Below are 22,537 nucleotides of genomic sequence, written 5' to 3' on the forward strand. Positions count from 1 at the left end.
AGTCACTGCAGTGATATTATGAGGCGACATAAAGATGTCTTTTTGGAAACACGCTGCAACCAACGTGAGCTTTGTGGGAACTCCCTTCACATTCTTAACACTTGAAATGTTGGAGTTGGTGATGGTGGTGATGAGGGGAGGGGGGGGTAAAAAAATAAAAAGAAGAAGAAGAAGAACTCAGGTGGACACAGTTGAAAAGGGAAGGCAGCCAATCAGAACGTCGCCTCCCTTTTTGGCCAATGACAGGCGCCACATTGTTGTCAAATTGCTCGAATGAAAACGTGAGCGCAACAATAGTGAGAGGAGAGAGCGCCTTGTAGCCACTGAAGCTCTCTGGAGGAAGTTAGTGTCTCACGCGCGCACGCGCTCGTCACGGAGCTCCTCTTTTCGGGGGCATTTGATCGATTCCCACTCGGTCGATGCGGTAGAAGTGGTCCGCAGAAGCGCTCCTTCATTCGTCCAGCCAGCATGGATCTCAGAGCCGAGATGCAGTCCGCCGTCTCTTCGTCGGCCTCGGCCTCGACCGCTCAGGTGCACCCGGGAGCGGTGGCCGCGGTGGCCTCCATCCCGGTGTCCATGGCGGGCAACCTGCTGCGCGGGCCGCCGCTACTGCTGCGCGCCGCCGACAAGTACCCGCGCACGCCCAAGTGCGCGCGGTGCCGCAACCACGGCGTGGTGTCGGCCCTCAAGGGCCACAAGCGCTACTGCCGCTGGAAGGACTGCATGTGCGCCAAGTGCACGCTGATCGCAGAGAGGCAGCGCGTCATGGCGGCTCAGGTGGCGCTTCGCAGGCAGCAAGCGCAGGAGGAGAACGAAGCCCGCGAGCTGCAGCTGCTCTACGGCACCGCCGAGGGGCTCGCCCTGGCCGCCGCCAACGGCATCATCCCACCCAGGCCCGGCTACGAAGTCTTCGCCTCAGTGGGCAGCGAGACCAGCAACTCCGGTGAGGCGCCACACTACTACAGGCTCATTGTTTCGCTTCATGCGCTTCTGCTGTGTGTGTGTGTTTTCCACTCGGTGATTAAACTTTACTTTATAAATACCCTCTCCTAAAAAAAAATGCTATTGAGCCGAAAAGAAGAAGGGCGAACCGCACCGAACAAATTGGATAAACGACCCGTCAGGTAAAAAACAACAACAATAAAAAACAACAATATAATATATGCATATTTTCCACATATCGAGAAATATATAGACTCCCACAGACCTCATTATTATACTCTATTTGTTTGTAGACTTTGTTCGCCCAACAGCATAACTGCATAATTGCCTGCGTCATATTTTAAAGCACATTCACACATATATATATATATATGTATATATATATATATATATATATATATATATATATATATTTGATATTGTGACAGTTAGTTAATAATGACGTTGGCAATTATGCTATTAGGTTACCGATTTGCTGTGCATCTTCCCACTCACGCACACCCCTCGCTCCCACTCCTTATACGCTTGTGTGTTGCAATTTTCATACATTCTATTAATCCTTAGCCTGCATTCCATTTATGACATGATATGGTAACAGAGTGCTCGCTTGGAGTCAAATGATTGCAGTGTGTGTGCCTTCTCGTTTTCCTTAAACAAAGCTATATGTACTTTCATCTTTTTTATTTCTGTGCATAAAATGAAAAAAAATCTGCATAGAGTAGATTATTCTTTCAAGTTCGTTGAGAAAGAAGCGCAATGCAGTGAAATACATTTGACCTAACCACAGTTTAAAATGATTTATTTGCAATTTATCGTATGGAAATATTTTTGCTTCTTACCCACAAGCCATTTTATAAATTATGAATCTTTAAAGAAATATTTAATTTACCCCCCCCCTCTCCCTGGCAAAAATTGAAACGTATTATTTACATTCTACTTTTTTTGCGTGTGTTGTGATCATATTTTTGCTTGTATTATTTTACTGACCTCATGAGGAAATATTCTCTCAATGTGATGCAAGAAAGCAATTCCACAGCAACTGCGGTCTTTGATGCAGAGTACCTGCAAAGCACAATAATTGTTCAATTAAAGACGGATTGAATGACAAGTGATGATTATTATCAATGTGAAATGTAAACTTTGAAAAAATCAATTTAAATGTAATTTAATTGATTTACAGCGAACGGGTGAATGTCATATATATATATATATATATATATATATATATATATATATATATATAAACAGCCTAAAAATATAACAATGCAGGTTGCTGGCTTCACTGTCAATGAAACGACGAGCATTTACGATATGGTTTTATATTTCGATTTTCCTTCTTTAATTAAAGGAATGTTCATATTATTTTTTACGCAAGTCTTGTATTGCAGGTGTACCTAAAACGTAATCAGCAACGCATTTTTTTCGTTCTTTCTTGTTAACAGATTCGAACGTGCAGAAGTTCGACTTGTTCGCAAAGGGCCAAGGGTCCAGCCCATCCACCCTGCAGCAGGCCGGCGGCAAGCAGACGCCGGCAGAGAGCGACTCCGCCCCGGGTCTTTCGTCCCCGGACGGCCGGCACGCTGGAGGCGGAGCTTCCGGCTCGGAGAACGGAGACAGCGAGTCGTTCATCCACTCGCCAGTGGCCAAGCCTTCGAAAGACGGCGGCGAGACTCCCTGCAGGTCCGTCAGCTCCCTGGGCTCGGACTCCGGTTCCGAGACCGACAAGGACGAGAGGGAGGCGTCCCCGTCTCGGTCGCGGTCGCCGTCTCTGTCCTCGGCGGCCTCCAGGCACATGCACGCGCTCGACATCCTCACCCGGGTGTTCCCCAGCCACAAGCGCAGCGTGCTGGAGCTGGTCCTGCAGGGCTGCGGCAAGGACGTGGTGCAAGCCATCGAGCAGATTCTCAACAACCCGGCCCAGGGCGCCCAGCACAAGTCCGGCTCCGAGGAAACTTGGAGCGGTGAGAGGGTGCTGCAAAGCTCGCAGCCGCCTACGTCCTCCTCGTCCACGTCTTCGTCCTCGTCGTCTTCCTCGGCTGCGGGCCCGGCTCGACCCATGCTGCCCGGCGCCATGGCGCTCAGCAACCGCTCGGCTTTCTCGCCCCTGCAGCCCAACTCCCCCCACTTCGGAGCCGAGCCGGGCGCGTACCCGCTGGGGACCCACCTGGGGCTCAACCCGCTGCGGTTGGCTTATTCTGCGCACAGCCGCGGTCTGGCCTTCATGACGCCCTACTCCACCACCGGCCTCATGCCCACGCTGGGCTTCAGACCCCCGATGGACTATGCCTTCAGCGATCTCATCCGGGACAGGACCATGTTGCACAAGGAGCAGGGCTACGCCGGAGGCCTGTACGGGCCTCTGGTCAACAACACGCCGGACAAACAGTGACCGCAGGCGGACTGAACACACGCCAAAGTCGTTTGAGCGTTTATTCTCAAGCACCATGTCAAAAATGCTAAAACAGACATTTAAGTTGGGACAACTTTATTAGATCAATTATTGATATTTTTGGGGAAAAAACGAGTAGCCGACAGCATAAGAAAGCAAGCAAGTTGTTTATGCCCAAACAATTTTCCGAGTTGTTACTTGGGGGCAGTACAAGGAACAATTAGTTCTGTCAAATCTTGTTTGTTGAAAGCCAATTTTCGCATGAACAAAACTTATTAAAACAATTTTGTTGAATTGCCCAACCCCAAATTATATCAGTTTGTTGCCGTAGTTGTTGCATAAAAGTTAAACACAATTACTTATCATTGTAAGAATAAAATTGAAACAAACTGGTCACATTTAAATTGAGCGATTCAACTCAATATTTTCAGTTGTGCAGTTGTGAAAATTGTCTTTCGTGGATTTCACAACATGCAGTCCCACTTTAAAGATATAAGTAAAAACACCTTGCTTGCTTTGTTGCGCTAGCTAATATTGGCGCTGGAAATGTTCATTTATATCTTCGTTTTCTAACCTAAATGACTGTTTTAGGGCAACAAATTAATGTGTTTTTTAACAGTATAAACAATGTTTAAATACAAAGAGTAAATGTAAGCATACTGTATTTACAAGTTAAATACAACTGAACTGTACTTGTCAAATGTAGCTTTTTTTAATTTACTCAGCAGTAACAACGTTCTGCTTAGTTTGATTAGTTCATTCAATGATTGTTCGCATCCCACTAGAGGGAGCCCTTGTACCACATGTCAAAAGTCAACAACTTTATTCCTTGAGATCCAATTTACACTTCATTTAGTATTCTTGTTGACCCCTCCCTACTACCTTCTACTGTGAGGCAACACTGTACTAGTTGACTACAGTGCACAACAAGCACTACTAGTGAAGTACTAGTAGAATTTTATATTGGAGGAAAAGTTGCATGCAGTTGTCAGTTTGACTTTAGTCACACGTGTAGTAGTCCTAGTAAGGACAAAGAGCATACTCGTACATGGACCACAGGCGCATAAATTAGACTGGGACCAAATCTAGACTTTTTAGAGTAAATGTACTCAACGGAATTGACTGTGTGGGCTAAAAGTGGAACTTTATTTGTGGCGGGGGGGGGCGTCACTAGATGTCAAGGATGGCGAATAAACGCTCGAACGGCTTCCCATACGCGCGCGTGCACGCACGCACACGCACGCACGCACGCACGCACGCACGCACACACACATCCCGTTGTATTTGTGGCCACAAGTGTTTGAATGTTGGCACAAGAAAGTGTCGTGTTTTGGCTGCGTGCGACTGTAAATACACAAAAGTGGCTTGTAGTCAAAAGACGGAAAACCCTTTTTGACTTTATATTGGCTCGTAATGGGTGTTTGGACATGAAAAAGAGAGGCAAAGGCCACAGATTCTTTTTATTGTCCTAACTTTTATCGCAATTCTGCAGGATATCGAGAGAAAAGAAAATCAGCAAATCATTTGTAATCATATAGTTGAAGAATCATTTTTAAAAGTCAACAAACCGTTTTCCAAATTAAATTGCAGTTTTCCGATCGAGCAACATTAAGTTATTCCATAACTGACGCATAGTAACCCTTTTAAGATGTTCCTGTTGTAAAAGTTGAATTAATTGATGTCATGTAAAAAAAAAAAAGAAATACTGAAAAGAAACGACATCCCGACTTAGATGTAATAATTGTTTCATTTTCGCTTTTGGATCTTTTTTCTTTTCACCTGCCTGTGCCATATATTGCATTTAGTATGAGGACATGCGATGCCTCGCTTGACTTTTCATTGAATCTTTTTTTTTAACTTTAAAGTGCTAAATCAAGTCTCTTGTTCTTCAAATTCGTGCTGTCACATTGTATAAACATGCTGGAAAGAATAAATGTTATTTTAAAGAAATGCGACGCCCACTGTTGTTGTGACGATGATGATGAATTGATTTTGATTCTATACTCAAGGTCAGAATTGGATGAGCAAATTTAAAGGTAGAACTAAAACTATACAACAATACGCACTGGACACAATTTTAATTGATAGTCGACAATCATTTATAAAAATCATCCACTAAAAATAGAAATACATTTTCCAATAAATAGCCATGTAAATAAAAATGTACAAATTGCACACACACAAATCTGAAATTACGCGAACGAAGGAGAAAAACAGCACTGTTAAATTTAATATAAAATAATATGCAGTTATATTTTTTCCAGGTCATTTGCGATGAATTCGAGAATATTTAATTTGAATTAGAATGTATTTATTTATGCACAGTTGTTAAACAATTCATTACATGGGACGTATATAAACTTAATCACGTGCAACTATTAATACGATACACATTTCGTCATTTCGTTGCTTGGTTATTGGTTTCTGTACGCCCACTTGGATTTTGAATAATATTATTGAAAGAAGATTTATCAGCATTAAGAATCCAAAGAGGCTTAAAAATATGTAAGGAACTTAAAGGTCAAAATAAATTCTGCAACTCGGTAAACAAATAGGGAATTTAATTCAGACTATGAACTAAAATTAAACAATGAATACATTGCGGTAACTGGTGGAAAAACAGAATTGTGGCGCTAAATAAACCAAAAACAAAACTAGTAATTACAATATAAAAGAAAATACTTAATATTATAAAATGTACATTATTGACTTCATTACAAACACATACAGTCAATCTCTTTAAAAAAAAGCGCATTATTTGTCTGGTTTTCTTGACTTCTAACGGATGTAGTTTTGCAAGGAACAATGGCGCCATCTGTGGGCCTTTTGGTGGCAGCACAGTTCAATTCCTTTCAACCACAATGAGAGAGACGACGCGATGATACTCGAAGAAATTGAAATGGCTACATTCCACTTTTGGCGTCATATGATAAAATTAAAAAACGTGGATAAAACATTTGATTCCACTTTTCTAGAAGGAAAGGCTTAATTTTCTGATTTTTAATGTGGTACATGAGCACGACTTAATATATTGGTAGCAACTGTCCATAAATGGTTGTAGTTCATCATAAAATGTCTTAGATAATTGGTTGACCAACAATTTACACCAAGTAATTACCAAACATGGTCTAATGTTTGAATTGTCCAGTCCTATCCAATCGCTTCACTCTTAAGGTCGAGAGATTTATTTCTTGGAGCATTTTCAAGAAATTGCATGTAAGATACAGCAGAGGGAGGTCTTGTCTAACAAATAACGTCCATGCTCATTTCAAATCCACATCTCATTTCAATACCTACTTCAATTCAAGCAATTGTTTTATTCATGATTATTTGGCTCCATACTGCAGCATGTTTATGTAGTGTTCGACTACAATCAGCACTCATTTTCTGGCAAATTTGGCCTCAATGTAGATTTTCTGCAAAAATCCACATGTCCAAAAGAAGCATTTAAAAGTGAGCCACTGACAACTGCACTCGGCAGACTCCATTTGGTAACACTTTATTTGAATGTGGGTTCATAAGACTGTCATAATCATGACATGACACCTGTCATGAACATGAATGAATCCTTATGACAGATGTCATTGTCATTCGGTTAATTATGTCACTTTTGATGCAGAGTTGACATTGTTACAAATGTCTTTGTCATGACAACTTGACATAAACCAAGACAACATAAACATGACATAGCAGGCCTAATATTCAAATGTTAAACTATTTATCTTTATATCTGAACACGACATAAAACTCTCATACCTGGTTGGTTTTGATTTTGGCTGTCATGGGACCATTAATATTTTGTCATAAATGTAGTCCCTTTTATTAAGTGTCACTGCACGACTAAATGAATTTAACACTGTTATGTCTCTCCTCCAAGTGATATAATTTGAACTTTTGATTAAGTTGTCAATAAATGTAATTACACCGTCAAATCCGTTTATTACAGTGTCGTGACTGTTTTCCTTGCATTCAAATAAAGTTGAACCGTTCATTTTCAAAAAAAAAAATCACTTAAAAAATGTGTCAAGACTACCGGTCCATAATATTCGTATTTGGAATTACATTAAAAAAATTAATCAACTAATTAAAATGTTAATGAAATCCACTCATTCTTTACTTAGGCAAAGTAACAGAGAGCCACAGCAGGAGGTTGAACAAGCCACACATGGTTCGGGAGCCGCAGGTTGCAGACCTTTTACGAACATTCCGCTACACTGAAACACTTTTTCACTCGTCTATCGATCTCTGAGCCACACTTCCGTCGATGCTTTTGTGGGAGGCGAAGCTTTATTTTTTATGTGTCGCCACCTTGGGAGATGTCACATGGCTCAGTTGTTGCACAAAAAAAAAGAAAAAAAAAAAGAAAAAAGAAGTGCACTACGCCCTACATGTCAAAACTGGAAAAAAACAACAACAAAAAAAAAACAGCTTTGCCTGTTTATTGAGAACAACAAAACAGATGAGTGTTTTTTTTAAGTTGAAAGGAAAGAAGGCAACAGGTGAAAAGAAAGGCTAATTGCTTTTTAAAGTTAATTCAATCGCAATTCATGATCTCAATTAACCCGGAACAACAATTGTGTATAAACTTGAGCTGAGTTGAGTCCAAAAGCACAACTAAATCACAAAACTCTCTGACCTCCGCTCGCCTACTTTAGCAGAACGTAAAAGCGTTAAAAGACACAAAGCTTGCACATATAGCAGCAGTGAATGCTCAAGCACACGTCCACTGATGAAGAATTAGAGCGGGGACAGATAAATAGCCACGGGCTGTCAGAGCAGCGCAGGCAGAGCCAGAGAAATCCATTTGGATTATGACTCCATACATAAAAGCCATTTTCATTTTCACAGCCGCAGTTTGGTTTACGGTCGGAATAACAAATAGATAGCAGGTCAAAAGAAAACAATGAGTGAATTTAGAGTCTTGGCTCCGGCGTCTCACTTAAAGCCACAGAAAGCAACAGCAGGCCGGCAGGCAAGCAGGCTTTGCATGAATCCAAATTGAACAGGTCGCCGTCGTCACGTGACAGCCCGCCTGTTGAAATAAGAACGCTTTAGGGGCCGCAAAAGTCTCCAACGGACTAATTATCCAGAGATGAATTCATTTACTTCCTTAATTTCACTCCAGCACACACATTATGTGCAAACACTGATAAATGAATGGTAATCTTCACAAATCATAACATCCATTTATCATAAGTATTGTATAGTTGCTTACTCAATTTCAGGAAGCAGCAAATCATTGTTTTGAGTCTTCTTATTGGCTCGCCTGATCGTTCCACATAGCCGCCAATCTGGATGCCCTGTGGCACCATACTGCCCCTCACTGGGCAGTTTTGGTATTACAACAGAGATCAAGTTTGGGGGCGGAGACGCGTGATTGTTGATGGGGAAAGTGGCGGTGATAGATTGAATGGTGCCCTGAGTCAGCCCCCTCCATTTTCATATTTAGTTGTAATTTAGGCAAAAAGGGGGATGCTTGAGGTCGTGCCAGCTCAGAAAGAGAGATAAAAGTAGACAAGACGCCACCTTGACTGTTTTCTATGGAGCCCCTTAGGTGACATGGAAGGCAAAACAACTTTGCATTCCCTTGCAAAAAAAAAAAAACGGACAAAAAACTGGGCCCAGTTTTTTTTTTTGAAGAGGAATTTTTTTTTTGTTTATGTAACTTCCGGGTCAGTTTGGCTATCCTAACCTCTGCACGGCCGTTTGAAAGATAACAGCATGTCAGAGACGGAAAAAATCATGGAGGAGGACTTAGAATGCTTCTTGCTGTCAATTTCAAAGTAAAAATAAATTAAACTCACCTGCGGGTGAACACGCTCCATCTTTGTTGCTTTTGTTGACCAGGAAGATGTCCCGGAAGTACATAAACGTGCATTAAACAAATTTAAAAATCATTCCCATATTAAAAAAAAGAAAAAAAGTTCTTTGCATTATTTCGCAATCTTTGCGAGGGAACGCAAAGTTTTCTCGTCACCTTAAGGGGCTCCGTAGTTTTATGAGCCGACCTGGCTGGGAAAAAAAAAAAAATCACTGTAAACAGCCCATGAACCACAAGATAATCATAAATGATCATCTTCTAGAGACACTCAATAATGAATTTGGATGCAGGTGTGTGTGTGTGCGCGCATGTGTGTTTGCCCCCACTTAAGTCACCAAAGTTGATGGCTAGCCCCTTTCAAGGGCTTCGGTAAATAAAGACGTTTGAGGGTGAAGATCAAAGGTTAGCATCAGGTCAGCTGTAGTCAAGTCACACACGATCTAAAGGTCACCTGCATGTGCGTTAGTGTTCCTTTGATTAATACACCGAGAGAGTGCGTGTGCGTGCGTGTGTGTGTGAGCAGTCAGGTGAGGGGTGTTAAATGGGGGCTCCTCGCTGTATGCGTTAATAACAAAACACCCTTGGACGCTATTGATTCTCCAATCTCATTCCCATCTGTCCTTCGAAGGCTCCCTTCATCATTCTGGTCCAGGAGCGCCCTTCACCCAAGCGCTTCCTCCCCCAGCAGCCCTCTCTTTAACCGCCACCTATCATCGCCCCCTCGCTGTCAGCCCCTCGCCATCGTATGGTAATGCGCTTCCGAGTCATCAATGCGAATCATCGCCACAGTGACTGCCAAGTTGTGTTTAGTTCAGGCAAAGTTGGCCAAGGTCAACAAAAAGGCACCTCACGCTCCACATTTAACAGAGATTTTTTTAAAAAATGTTTCTACGTTTATGCTGTGACAGTATATGCCGCACATGTCTTCTGGAATAATACACGTCATGCTGTTCCCACGCAGCGTGAGCGCACTTCATTTCTTCAAGCGTGGGTTGGCACGGCGCACAAAACGTACGGCAACAGTGTGCTATGTTTGCAGTGTGTGTGTGTGTGTGTCAACTTACACATTTGGAGAGACTTCCTACAAAATGTTGGAAGTCCATTTGGAGGTGTGGAAGGACGCTCCAAGTGGAGGAGGTTGTCACTTGAAGACATTTCATCCCCCTGAACAGGGTTCGAATAGTTTTTATTATTTTTTTTGTTGTAATTGCTTCTTATTTCATGACTTTAAATGCAGTCAGTTTTAATTGTTTTTAGAGCAGGTTTGTTAGTTTTTTTTTTTGTCAAAGTGCAAGATTAAAAAAAAAAAATCACAAAAGTAAATATTGTATATTAAGTAAACTTCAAACTTCATCTTTCAAAATCCAAAGATTCAAGATCAATGATTAGGAAAATTAAGTCACACAAATGACTTATTTGTTTTAAAATTAACTATTTAAAAAACAAAATTCTGAAAAAAAAATATTTACCACTACCCAATTGGATCATACTTTTGTATTTCATTAGTTGTTTTACAAGGAGCGTCTTCGGGGTTTCAAATACCAAACGAAATGAAGAAAAGGAAGAATGGCCTGATGAGCAAAAGTGGAGCACATCCACCAAAAATCCTCCAGATAGAGGCCATGATCATTTTTGGGTATAGTATTAACCTTTCCCACACACTTATGAAATGATCTCACTCAGCGTTGGCCAAATAAGAAGCCCAGCATGCTTGCTTCAAGTTGAGCCAGTACCAATTGTATGTTCTTATTTGCATTGGCCAATATAAAACGGGATCGGAGGCCGACAATTTTTATGAATAAGGCCGGAGGGGTACCCAGATCACAGCCAGGCAGGCGGGGGTCTGACTGGGAAAAAAGGGTCAAGTGCCCATCTCTGCAATACAACCATCAAATTGAAATGTGTTTCATTACCTCGGCAAAACTTTTGAGCTGCACCAAAACAACTGCAGAATTGAAAAGCATGCCCTTCATCTTAACAAGCCCAAATAACACATTCCAAGTGATAATAATCACCACTGAACTTGAACAACGTTAAACAATAAGCCATGAGTCACTTTCCGTTCTCCTCATAAGCGCTTCCAGAATCTTATTTCCTTTTTGTTCAAAAGTTTGCGCTAAGTAAAAAGTGAAAATAAGCAGCGCAATAACTTGGCAGCCCATGTTTTCCTAATCATGTTGCTGCTGCTGCACCGAGGTAATGACTTGTTGTATACACACACACACACTCACACGCACCCCTACTTGTTTTTGTGACATTGTTGGGCCACCTGAGCAAAACTCACATTGTGGAAACCACCCTTTCTGGTGCTTGTACGGCTCTGAAAAAAATCAGGCAATGTCCTGGAATTTAGTTAAACACAAAAACCACTTCAAATTACTAATGAAACAAAGTACAGGGTCCTTCACCTGACTACAGACGATCTTCTGGGGACTTTATTTGGTTTTAATCACTTTTAGGGTCTGTATCTATGCACACTCCCTGTTTTTTTGGTCCCCACGCTATGATTGTGCTGTCAGATACTGGTCCTCACAATAGTGCAAAGACAAACACACCCACGCACACACACCCACACACGCACCCCGCACGCACGCACACACCCCCACACACAATGCTTTCTGTGTTAACGTCATGAGCATCGGGGGGGACACCAAGAGTTGACCGCTTTATTTCGACAGTTACTTGCGACATGTACAGCGAGGAAAATCGCATCACAAAAAAAAAAAAAAAATCAGTCTTTTCGGGAGCTTTTTTTTACATTGATACTTATTACGTAAGTGGCAACGTTCAGCTGGATCAAGTGTCTCTTTTTAAAATGGTGTCATATTGTCAACACAACTGTTGTTGGCCCCCCTCTGCACTCCGTCCTTCGGTCGAACCTCCCATGCAGTTTTGTCGTTCTCACTCCTTTTCACGCCACGGCCATCTCTTCCTTCATCTTTTCCTCATCTCTTAGCGCTTCTTGCCTCCTTCCTCCTCTCCGAGAGTCATCAAATGAAGATTAAAGAGCCTTCACTCACTCACTCACACACACACACACGTACACACTCCCTGAGGAAACCTTCGCACAATTATGTCTAGAATGGGATTCATTCTCAGCCTTCAACAACTCATTAACTGCATATTGCAAATTGTATGTTTCAGCAGAACGCATTGATGAGGAACACTGGCAACGGGGAGCTTCGGGGGAGGCCAGAATGATTCGAAAGCGGGCAACCTCTTCATTTGCATTTCACATATCCATACAGCGTATGGATATTCAGTCGACTTGCAATGGGGGAGGGGGGGGGAAGGGGGTGTCGATTGAGGTGCATATTACCATACAGTGACCTACAGTTCAAATATTTGCCTTTTTTTTTTATTTGCACTCGGCATTGCGGCAAAAAATTATTAATGATAGACTCACACGCGCACACAATATGTTTTATGCAGTCGGTGGCAACATGCGGGACGAGTTTGCTAGTCAAATCACACAACGTCAAGCTCGGGTAATTTGGTATTACGATTGTGGATGTGCAGGCTGAATGCGTGTATCGCATATTTCCACAAACATAATCAAGCTCACTTTTGATTGACACCCTCGTCGATCAATTTAACAATCAACGGTGTTTACGTCCATTAAGTGCAAAAAGCGTCAAGATGAGATGTTGTTTTCACCTGCAGGTCGCTAGCTTTAGCGTTTGATGCATTTATTACAATCCACATCGAGACTTGGAAAATACACCACAAGTGACAATGTGAAAACAAAAAATGGAAAATTATTCTAATATTTTCCAAGAATGCTTTGAGTGGATCGGCACACCAGCGTATTTCCATCTCGGCGGAGGTCTGCATGTTAACTGAGCGTCACTTATGGAATTTCTACTTTACTATTCTAATTTTAGGTTTTTGCAAGCCAGACAAACGTTTTTACGATTGATGAAAAAAAAAAGGCCCTGTGACATTTGTATGAAAAATTCAGCTCTCAATGCCAGTTCTAGCGAACATGAATATTGTTTGGCACGTACGTCGACTCTGAACCAACGCACCAAAAAAAAAAAAAAAAAGACTTAAAAAAATCCATGTTCAAAAAGAGACTTTAAAGTGGCCATTTTGCTGTGCAATGTTCCCCTTTTATATCTCGGTTCGCACCTACCGGCGAGCTTTTTAAAATTTTTTATTATATTTTTTATTATCTACTTGCCTGTCGTGGAAATCCCCGTTCATTGTTTATTATGAAAATATGATCTAAATCTCGATTAAAACTAGAGGTGGGCAGAAGGTCCATGAGTTCATCACTGACTCATGTTTTCGTTGACAAAGTGGCAACTTTGAAACACTGACAGAATAAGCGTAGACTGAAGCGATTTTTGGATTGCCACGAATCCGAAAAGTAAAGATAAAGGGAGGAGTAGAAGTAATTCTATTTAAAAACAAAATAAAATAAAAACTATTGAGTGTGAAGTGGCCATGGATATTTCTAAATGCATACAATTATTGCTTTGCTTTTAATTTTCTTTTTTTTCCTGATTCTCCAAAAATAACGGTGACAAAATGTGATTTAGCAATGAAGTAAGAAGTATAAAAGTAAAAACTCAACATGTCTATTCAAGTACGAACACTTTCACCGAATGTTCATTCGCTTGCGCTCTTATTGGCTGAAGGTAACTACATTCCGCATTCTCGGCAAAAATACTTTTAGTTTAGTTTTCAGCCCAAAAATAGCGCCCTGCATCTTGGAAGTCTTCTAATAGCAAACCTCAATTTATGAAAACTATCGTGATTGTATGTTGTGTGTTGTTTTGGAACGCGCCTGCCACCATTGGAACGCGCCTGCCACCATTAATCAGTTGCGTTTGGCCTCTTCCTGCTGGAGATTTTGTCTGATTGCGACCAAAATTCAAGCGTTTCTACCAGCCTGATGGGCGACATTAAACGTGAAACGTGTGAGCTTTCATCATGGCGGCGACGTTTGATGACTCGCCATAAAACATGAAAACTCCAATAAGCAGCTCTGCAAACGTCTTGTGTGTGATGAAAGTCTCGCCCTGAGGAGATTTACAGACGCTCCCGCTACTCCCAGAAATGTATGTCAGGAATTACTACACTCCTGACACTTGGTTTCCTTCACTCTTGCGCAATGTTGTATGTCGCACAAGTTGCGATAGATCGCTTGCGATCACCGAAAGTCGATGACAAATAATTCCTTATTTTTCCGTTTGTATTTTTCGTTGGGCTTATCGTCGTGACGGAAAGACACTGCAAGTGCGTGTGTGCGTATGTTGCACACACGCTTACCCGGTGCGGAATGAGTCAGAGTCTAAAATTAGCAGCTCTCTTCCAAGGGCTGTTTTAATTGAAGATGTTGCAAGGGATAGGTTAACAGCGTAGTTAGCGCAGCTTGATGGAGCAGGAAGAGGGAGAGAACGTTCACCCTACAGCAGGTCAAACGATGAATGTTGCTCAGCTCCGAGGGGACCAACGCTTTAGCGTGAGCATTAACTTTGCACCTGCGACTCCCAATCAGTGCGTGTTCTTTACTCGAACATGGAAGAAATCAATTAGTGGCGCAGCCAAATTCAAATGTTATGTTCGGATGTCTTTTGTTGCGTTGGTATTAAACTGTAAGACAAGCTGCGGAATGTTGAGCCTTTGAATCATTTCCTGGCGTATCAATAACAATATACCATTATTTCTCAAGTATAATACGAACTTAAATATACAGAATAAAACAAAATAAAATAAAATAAAATAAAACAAGATAAATAAACAAATAAAATAAAATAAAATAAAATAGATTTTTTTTTTAATATAAAGAAACTGACAGTGAGAAAAGTACAGGAGGTGCAACTGGTGCAGTCAGCTACTCATGCACAAGGACGAACAAAAACACTAACTAACCCACGGCACTGGGATGAGTCAAGTCGTTGACATACTGCACAGTACTCACGATGTTATTTCACCGGCTGGTGTTTTGTTGCACATTTGGAGAGGCCGGCAGCTGGGAGAGCGAGGTGGATTCACCAAGCAAGAAGGGGGACGTTTCTCCCAGCTAAATGTTCAAAGGTAGCTAAATGAAGACCGCGTTGGGAATATTTAAGATGAGCAGCAAAAGAGGATTAAGCTTCAATAAATCAGTATTGTTGCAGAGACGTAACTAAATTTTCTGACCCCGAAAAAGTGCATTAAAAATTACAGTTAAGGTATATGACGAACATGAAAAGTGAGCCAGTTAATAAATTTGAGTCATGAGGACAATCAATAATGGAGAATGGGATGTCTGGATGGAATTTGGGGGCATTTTAGTTTAGCGGTGATCATTTTTCTGGTGCATAATTGAAGCACAAATCCAACTTTAAAGGAGGAGTGATCCATTTTTTTCCCACTGGGTGAATTTGAAGCGAATGGGGGTAAAAGCCAATACGGTGACGAGGAAGAAAAGAAGGTAAAGTGGGTCAGGCAGGAGCTTGGGTGGGGGTTACGATGAAGGGACGGTGCGGCCTGTAGAAACATTATTGATGCAGCCCCGAAGAATTCCTCCCCCCACACTCCCCCCCCTGCACCCTTTTTGACCAGCAATTACACCTCTCCAAATGATGATCCATACCTGCAGAGCAGACTTGACCGCGTATTGGGGATGGATTGAACTCTGTCTCCTCCTCTCCCATCTCTTTCTCCAGGCTCGCCGCCTCTCGCCCCCGTGTCGGCCGATGGAGACGGATGGCACCGGGCCACTGGCCTCGGCCCCTGCAGATTGATTATTGATCGGCGGGACAGTGATGGATTGAGGGCTGGAGAGGGCTGTGGGTGGAGAAGTGAGAAGATTTCAAGGAATTGATGTAAAAGTGGGCTTGAATGATGACACTGTGACGACAGAAGGTGGGCGCCGACAAACTGCCACCTCAAGAGGGAGCTATTGACCTAACCGTCAGAATTAGAACAAAGTGGAGTTTTGCACTCGAGCCCTTCCTTCTTTGTTGATTTCAGGTTTTGTTCAACAAATCTGAATTGACACATGTATAAGAGCACGGACCTCAGCCGTGGTTTTACCATTTCTCACCAGCCAAATCAATGCTTAATGTAACAAACAGAGGTGGGCACTTGACCCTTTTTTGGCATTCAGTCCCCCACCCTAGGGCCGCAATCTCTGTACCGTTTTAGCGTCGACCCTCTGGTCTTATTCTTAAAAATTGTGGGCCCCCCACCCCATTGCGGCTCCTGAAAAAAAGAAAAGCATCCGTGCATGATGCTGCCGCGGGAGAGATGCTAATGGCAGAGGTTTATTTCAACATTGTCAGCTGGCTAATTATTATGATTACTGTATTATGGTCTTATTAGTCTCCTTCTTCTTCTCTGTGAACGTGCCCAATGCAAGTAAGTAAGCACAGTTTGTGTTATCGGGTTTTTGGTATTGCCCCCCTCTTGTAATGGTATGCCCCAATAGCAGGTGGGACGTGTGGGTTACGTGATAGCAGAAAGGAAATACATACACGCTTGAACGCACGCTACTGTTTCAGGTCTATCCATACACAATCAGTTGGTTGCTGCACTTTTGACGCGTTCTGAGGCGATTTTTGTCGTTTGCCCGTTTCGCAAGTAGGTTCATCACATGCACAAGGGCCGACTAAAAACAACCTCTGGCCTTTGTTATAATCAAACCCTTTTTTTTTTAATTTGGCTACCCCCGCCCCAAAAATGGCCGTCCAGCCGGGCCGGACCGTTCCACCCTCGAGACGGACTGCCCAACTCTGATAGCAAAACATCGTATTCGGACATCACACGTACAATTCTGGAGATAAGACTGCGCCTGCCAGCAAATAGCCAAACTTCACATGTATTTCATGTTCACAGAAATATATTCGGTAGTGGTGTCGGGGGTTCGTGCTAAACTCCTGTAAAACTGTACAAGTGGTGTTAGCAGTCTTCCCAGTCTCCAAAGTCCTTTTTATCATTGTCTCCTTATCAGCGGTGAGTGTGTTTGTGAGGTAGCCGTTTGCTGATGTGTGTTTTTGTGTTGAATGAAGCTGCCAGCGGACACGCGAAGATGGCTATCGTTCTGCAATATCAGCGATGCTCCGGAGAGTCACTGCTGCTCGACAGAGGAGCCAAGAGGTTAAACTGCAATCTCCACACTCTTATTTTCAAGCCCACTCTTCTTTGCTTTTTGTTTTTACCTCTCATCTTCTTGGTGCGTGCGTGCATGTGCATGTGCACGTGTGTGTGTTTACTCCCTTTGCACTCCAATGCGTGAATATCAGCGCGCATGATAAAGGAACAGAAGGAGCCCGTTGGCTGCTACGCATGAGTGTGCTGGAAGCAGATACTGCAGGAAATAAATGACATGCAGGCAGCTTCCCAGCGCCGAGCGTACGCTGGGCGCCATCCCTGCCTGTGTGTCCTACCAAAGTCATTAGTTAGCCATAATGATTGTATTCTGCTTTTCAGTTAATTATCATCAACAATTTGTTATGAAGACGCCGTGAGTTCATTTTCAACTCCGCTCTAGGGAGGCTTCCATATGTTCTCAGATATAAAGTAGACGACACACCTCAGGCAGAGTGTGTGACGGGTCCCAGGAGGGGCCGTCCTCACTGGATCTCAAAAGAGTGGGAGGATGCTCAAAGTAGATATCCATCCTGAGAACTGAATCGCACAAATGATTCGGATTCTTGTGGTTTGAGGCTTATTCCTGCTTTTCTTCCTCATATATGTGACATATGTTTAAATGCACATTTTCCCTTTAGATCGAGCTCAGTAAAACATGTATGTACAAAATCTGCAAGTACGGCAAAATAATTGAGCTGGAGTTTGAAGTCAACCTGTTTCAAACCACGCCCTCCCCAAGCGCACTCTGTACTAAGAGTTCCTCCAAAAAAGAAGCCCAGTATGCTTGCTTCAAGCTCTTTCTTGCCACTTCCAGTTAGTTTTTTGTAAAACAAACAGAATGACACTGTGTATCGAAACAAACCACAACATCCGATGAAAGTCCTTTAATCTTAATACGAACGCATCCTGTCATGAGAAAGGACATAAATTCAGCTAATTCCAAAAGATTCACGTACTCCTTCTTGCAACTGCATACTTGCTTCCCCATTGAAATGAATGCAAATGCCTTTAATCCATCCCAGCTTCCCTTTCCCTTCCCTGTTTAGATATGCAACAACGGACAACAAATGTTACTGCATTTTCTTAATCAGATATGCAAGTAAACTTTTCCAGTTTTTTTTTTTTTTTTTGCACGGGCTCTAAATCTGCCGTCGTTCTTCTCTAGCACATCAGGTATTATTAATAATAAAATTAAAAACGATGATGATAATGTTTGTCCTAGTTATAAATTACAATGCATATTATGTGAGCTTTTAGAAGTAAAAAAAAACAAAAAATGAAAATATCTCAAAAACCTGAACAGGGGTGGGCAAACTTTTTGATTGGCGGGCCACAATGGGTTAGAAAATTTGACAGAGGGGCCGGACCAGAAGCAGAAGGATGGCGTGTTTTGGTAACCTCACCTCATCAGAGAAAAAAAATACATTTAATTTGAAATGAAAGTGAACAAAAGCATTACAACAATATATATGTCTTTGAAAAACCACAGTATTTCGAAAATAAAACATTAACAAGGTTTATTCATTTAATTCTTTTCAAGTTTGACGGGCCGGATTAAAACGTTGAATGGGCCGCATGTGGCCCCCAGGCCGTAGTTTGCATGGTCTAGAAAACGAGTAATGACCTTTTTTTTAAATCAGCATCAAAAATATACTTAACTCTGCTTAACATTTTCTGTTGACCAGCGTAATTATCGAATGTACATGCTGCCCCACACAAGTAGCGGGTCAACCAGCTGTTGACTCTTTACAATTAACATCCTTGAAAAGGATTCCAGTCAAGTGCTTCCACGAGCAGCATGACGACGCGTAGATGACCATAGTGAACACATTTATTTTTTTTTGCCACTCTATGAAATGCGGTCATTAACATTTGTGAAATATTTTCACCAGCGCAGGAACATCAATGAAGATGCATAAACATCCAAATATATGCAGACAAATAAGTTTGCTGGCCGGCGGAGAAGAAGTTCCACAAGCCTCAGATCACAGCTGGGGGTGTGTGTTGCTTCTCACCGCACTCCACGATGGATGGAGGGAAATTGTGCAAATTAGGAGAAGAGAAGAAGTGGATGAGCAGAACACAAGTACAAAGTAAGCGTGAAACATGCTCAAGGTCTCCTGATCTTGGCGGCCAGCTGTGGGTTGACTTGGCTGACACGCGCACACACACACATGCACACGCGCACACACAGGACACAAGCAACTCTTGGAAATTGTTGCAATCAAATAATACGGGAATATATTGTGGGTTCCAGGTTTATGGTTCTGCTTTTTGCGGAATTTAGTTTTTTGTACAGTAAATATTTTTGTCCAATTTTCCTATACATTGGGTGTTCCACTTTAGACCATTAGAGGTCACTTACTTATTTGGGTGGAGTTGATGACATTTTGAAAGAAGAACGAAACCGAAACCATTTTTGCTCAAAACTTTGGAACTTTATCCGCTGTAATCCTGCTTTTTAAGCCTACAGAACGTGCTGGCTGTAGTTTTGTTTTGTAATGCATGATGATTCCTGCATATCGTGAGATGATAAGTTTGTTTACTGCAAACACAGAGGTTTTTTTTAATCCATTGCACTCTCTCAATATATTAAACGTGCTGAAATGTGTTTGTACTCATATCCAACTGTTTTTAAATATCTTAACGTATCGTAAATGTTATGAAAATTGTCATGGTACGAAAATAAAGATGTTTTATTACTCGGACAATTTCCTTGAAAAGTCACTCTCACAACTTTGAACGGTTCTTTAAATTACAGTTAGTATGTCTCGGAATTTAGATTTCAAGCACAAAGCAGCCTGTGGCTGTTCCTAAACAGAGGTCAAAGTGAAAGGACGTATGAATAGTGTCTTCCTTGAGCAAACGCAAAGCAAGTTGGCTATTCCATAAATTGCCACAACTTTCTGCGAGATCGCTTCAGCTTCAAGGAAGCCAGATTAAAGACTTTTTAAAAGAGCTTTTTTAAAGGCCCATCCATCAAATTTATCATCCACTACGAGTGGGTGAGGCGCGCTCAAGCCAGCGATCCATTTTCTTTACTACTGAACCCCGTTTGGGGTCGACTTCGGGCAAACGCAGACGAAGCCCTGGACGAGTCATTCACAGTATGAAAGTTGCAAAAAGCGCTTTGATTTTTTTCCACATTTGCTTCCATATGGCCCAATTCCAAAGAGGTATTTTTTTGTTTACTTTTTTTAATTGATTTTTTTCCCCCCCAAAAAATTCTTAAACACACGACGCCAAAATGAAAAATGATTTATTTTTTTTAATTTTTTTTAAATGTATTGAATCTAAAGAGACTAAAACACCACATGTACATCGTCACCGCCTGTTGCTGCCTTGGGCAGTTTCTCCCATTCCTTTATATCGCATGTTATTCTGTTTTTATTTATTTAATTAATCTTGTTACAATATTGTAGTACGATAAAGTGCGGAAAAATTGAAGTGCTGTGACTATTATCCGTGCGCCTACGTACTGTCATTCGCGCCGACACCGAGTTGGAGCTTAACCCACACGATAGGTCAGGCGAGTGCACCACTTCACGTGTAGTCCATCAAAAGGTGTTTTTTTGTTTGTTTTTTGCTTTGCTAGACTACGTTTAGCTTGTAGGAAGCAGCGTTCGGTCATGTAGCACAATTATTTGCTATATGCAATACTTGCTGTCCCACTGCCTGTTCGTACGTACTGTATATGTACTATATATTAGGACTGGGAATCGATTCGGATTTCCAAAATCGATTTAATCCACAAGGGCCTGATTCGATTTGATTTGTGATTCACTTTGATAGATTTTTTTTTTATTCAAAGGATTTTCACCAATGCTGCAATTCGTACAAACGTCTTGCTGCTGGTTGGTGCATTAGTAAAAATATCAATATTGACATTAAGAAATGAAGCCAATGCAGTGGCATTAATCACGTACGTTTTATTTAACATGACCTGATCAAAAATAATAAATACATCTGCCTTCATGCTCGTTAGCGCTGATGTCACGACTTCCGCCATTTTTGTTTTCATGCGCTACTTGTGCGTAGTGACAAGATCTCAAGTGACTTGTGAAGCCATGACAATTTATGGGGAAAAAGAGGTTATTAAAAGTATTGATATCGGGCTATGAAAAGACAAATTGATTTATCTTTTATTTATTTATTTTTATTATGATTTTTTTTAACAATTTGTTTTTTTTTAAATAAACCCAGCCCTAATATCTATCTAGTATTTTGGTAGCTAAGCACGAATACGCAACATTATATAACTGCCCTTTCCTCTCATTCCACTCTCCATCGAGCTCAAACTACAAATAAAAATGCATGCAAGTATGTGACAAAGAGAACACAAAACGTTCTTTATTTTTAACATCTACCATGTGTTTGAATGTCAGATTTAAACGGATTGAGTCTTTTCAAATGAAGTGTCATGGACCTTTGTCACCTCCACTGTTGGGGAGTATCAAAAGCAGCATTGCAAAGAAGTTTGACCTACACAACACATGTAATGTATTGTTTAAAAAAAAAATAGTGTGTGTCAAGAGCTGTGTCGTGCCTCAGAAACGGTAAACATCTGAAATCGAAAGTCCCATGTATTGTATGTTCATATGGATTACATTGAAGTCGTGCGCATGCAACTGCTGTTGTGGATGTGAGGTGACGCATCCCTTTTAAGTCTTTTGCAGGAGGAGGAAAAGTCGACGTTGTAGGGCTGCGTTAAGTGTGTTTGTGTTTGCGTGTACAGGCGCAGGGGAGACAAATCCTCACTTGTTTGATGTGCACGGTGATAGCAAAAGGGAAGGGAAGGAGCTCTCGGGAATACAAATGTCAAATTCACTGATATTTTTTTCAGGGTATCTGTGCATCAATTTGTTGGAAGAAAACAGGATTGTGGGGCAGCGCAACCAGTTTATGAATTACGTAAACTTGAATTTGATTTCTTCGAAATGACTTGTCAGACGTCCTAATTTTTTTTTTCGTTCTTTTTGTTGCTCTAATGCGGTAATGTAAGATCAAATCAACATTGGGCTATTGTGATTAATTGATTTTTCTTTCATTTTGTATTGTTTCGTGAAAGGCTATTGCGCTATTAAAGATGAAGTTATGCAAAAACTTTGGTTAAGCACGACATCATATTTTGCGCTTGTATTAAATCCTTGTTAAGATTCAGAGCATGTCTGAATAACCGAATCAGACCACTGAGCGCGGTGGCTAAAAAAATAAGCAGCGGTTTGCTACGGAGCACGTTAGCATGCCGGATAGCTCGGCTGGTGGGAGGTGACCGCGCACCTCGAAATGAAGCTCTCGGA

At 41.6% G+C, this 22,537-nt stretch overlaps 1 protein-coding gene across 1 annotated transcript; it reads left to right on the top strand.

Moving 5' to 3' along the window:
- Window positions 1-312: 312 nt before the first annotated feature.
- Window positions 313-5,232, top strand: dmrta2 (DMRT-like family A2). Its single transcript, XM_088313040.1, has 2 exons — window positions 313-943; window positions 2,385-5,232. The coding sequence occupies exons 1-2, from the start codon at window positions 469-471 to the stop codon at window positions 3,329-3,331; spliced, it is 1,422 nt and encodes a 473-aa protein (XP_088169166.1). The 5' UTR covers window positions 313-468; the 3' UTR covers window positions 3,332-5,232.
- Window positions 5,233-22,537: the final 17,305 nt, after the last annotated feature.

This window comes from Idiotropiscis lumnitzeri, chromosome 13 (assembly GCF_059441095.1).
Source record: "Idiotropiscis lumnitzeri isolate Australia: NSW breed Sydney's pygmy pipehorse chromosome 13, RoL_Ilum_1.0, whole genome shotgun sequence".
Taxonomy (NCBI): domain Eukaryota; kingdom Metazoa; phylum Chordata; class Actinopteri; order Syngnathiformes; family Syngnathidae; genus Idiotropiscis; species Idiotropiscis lumnitzeri.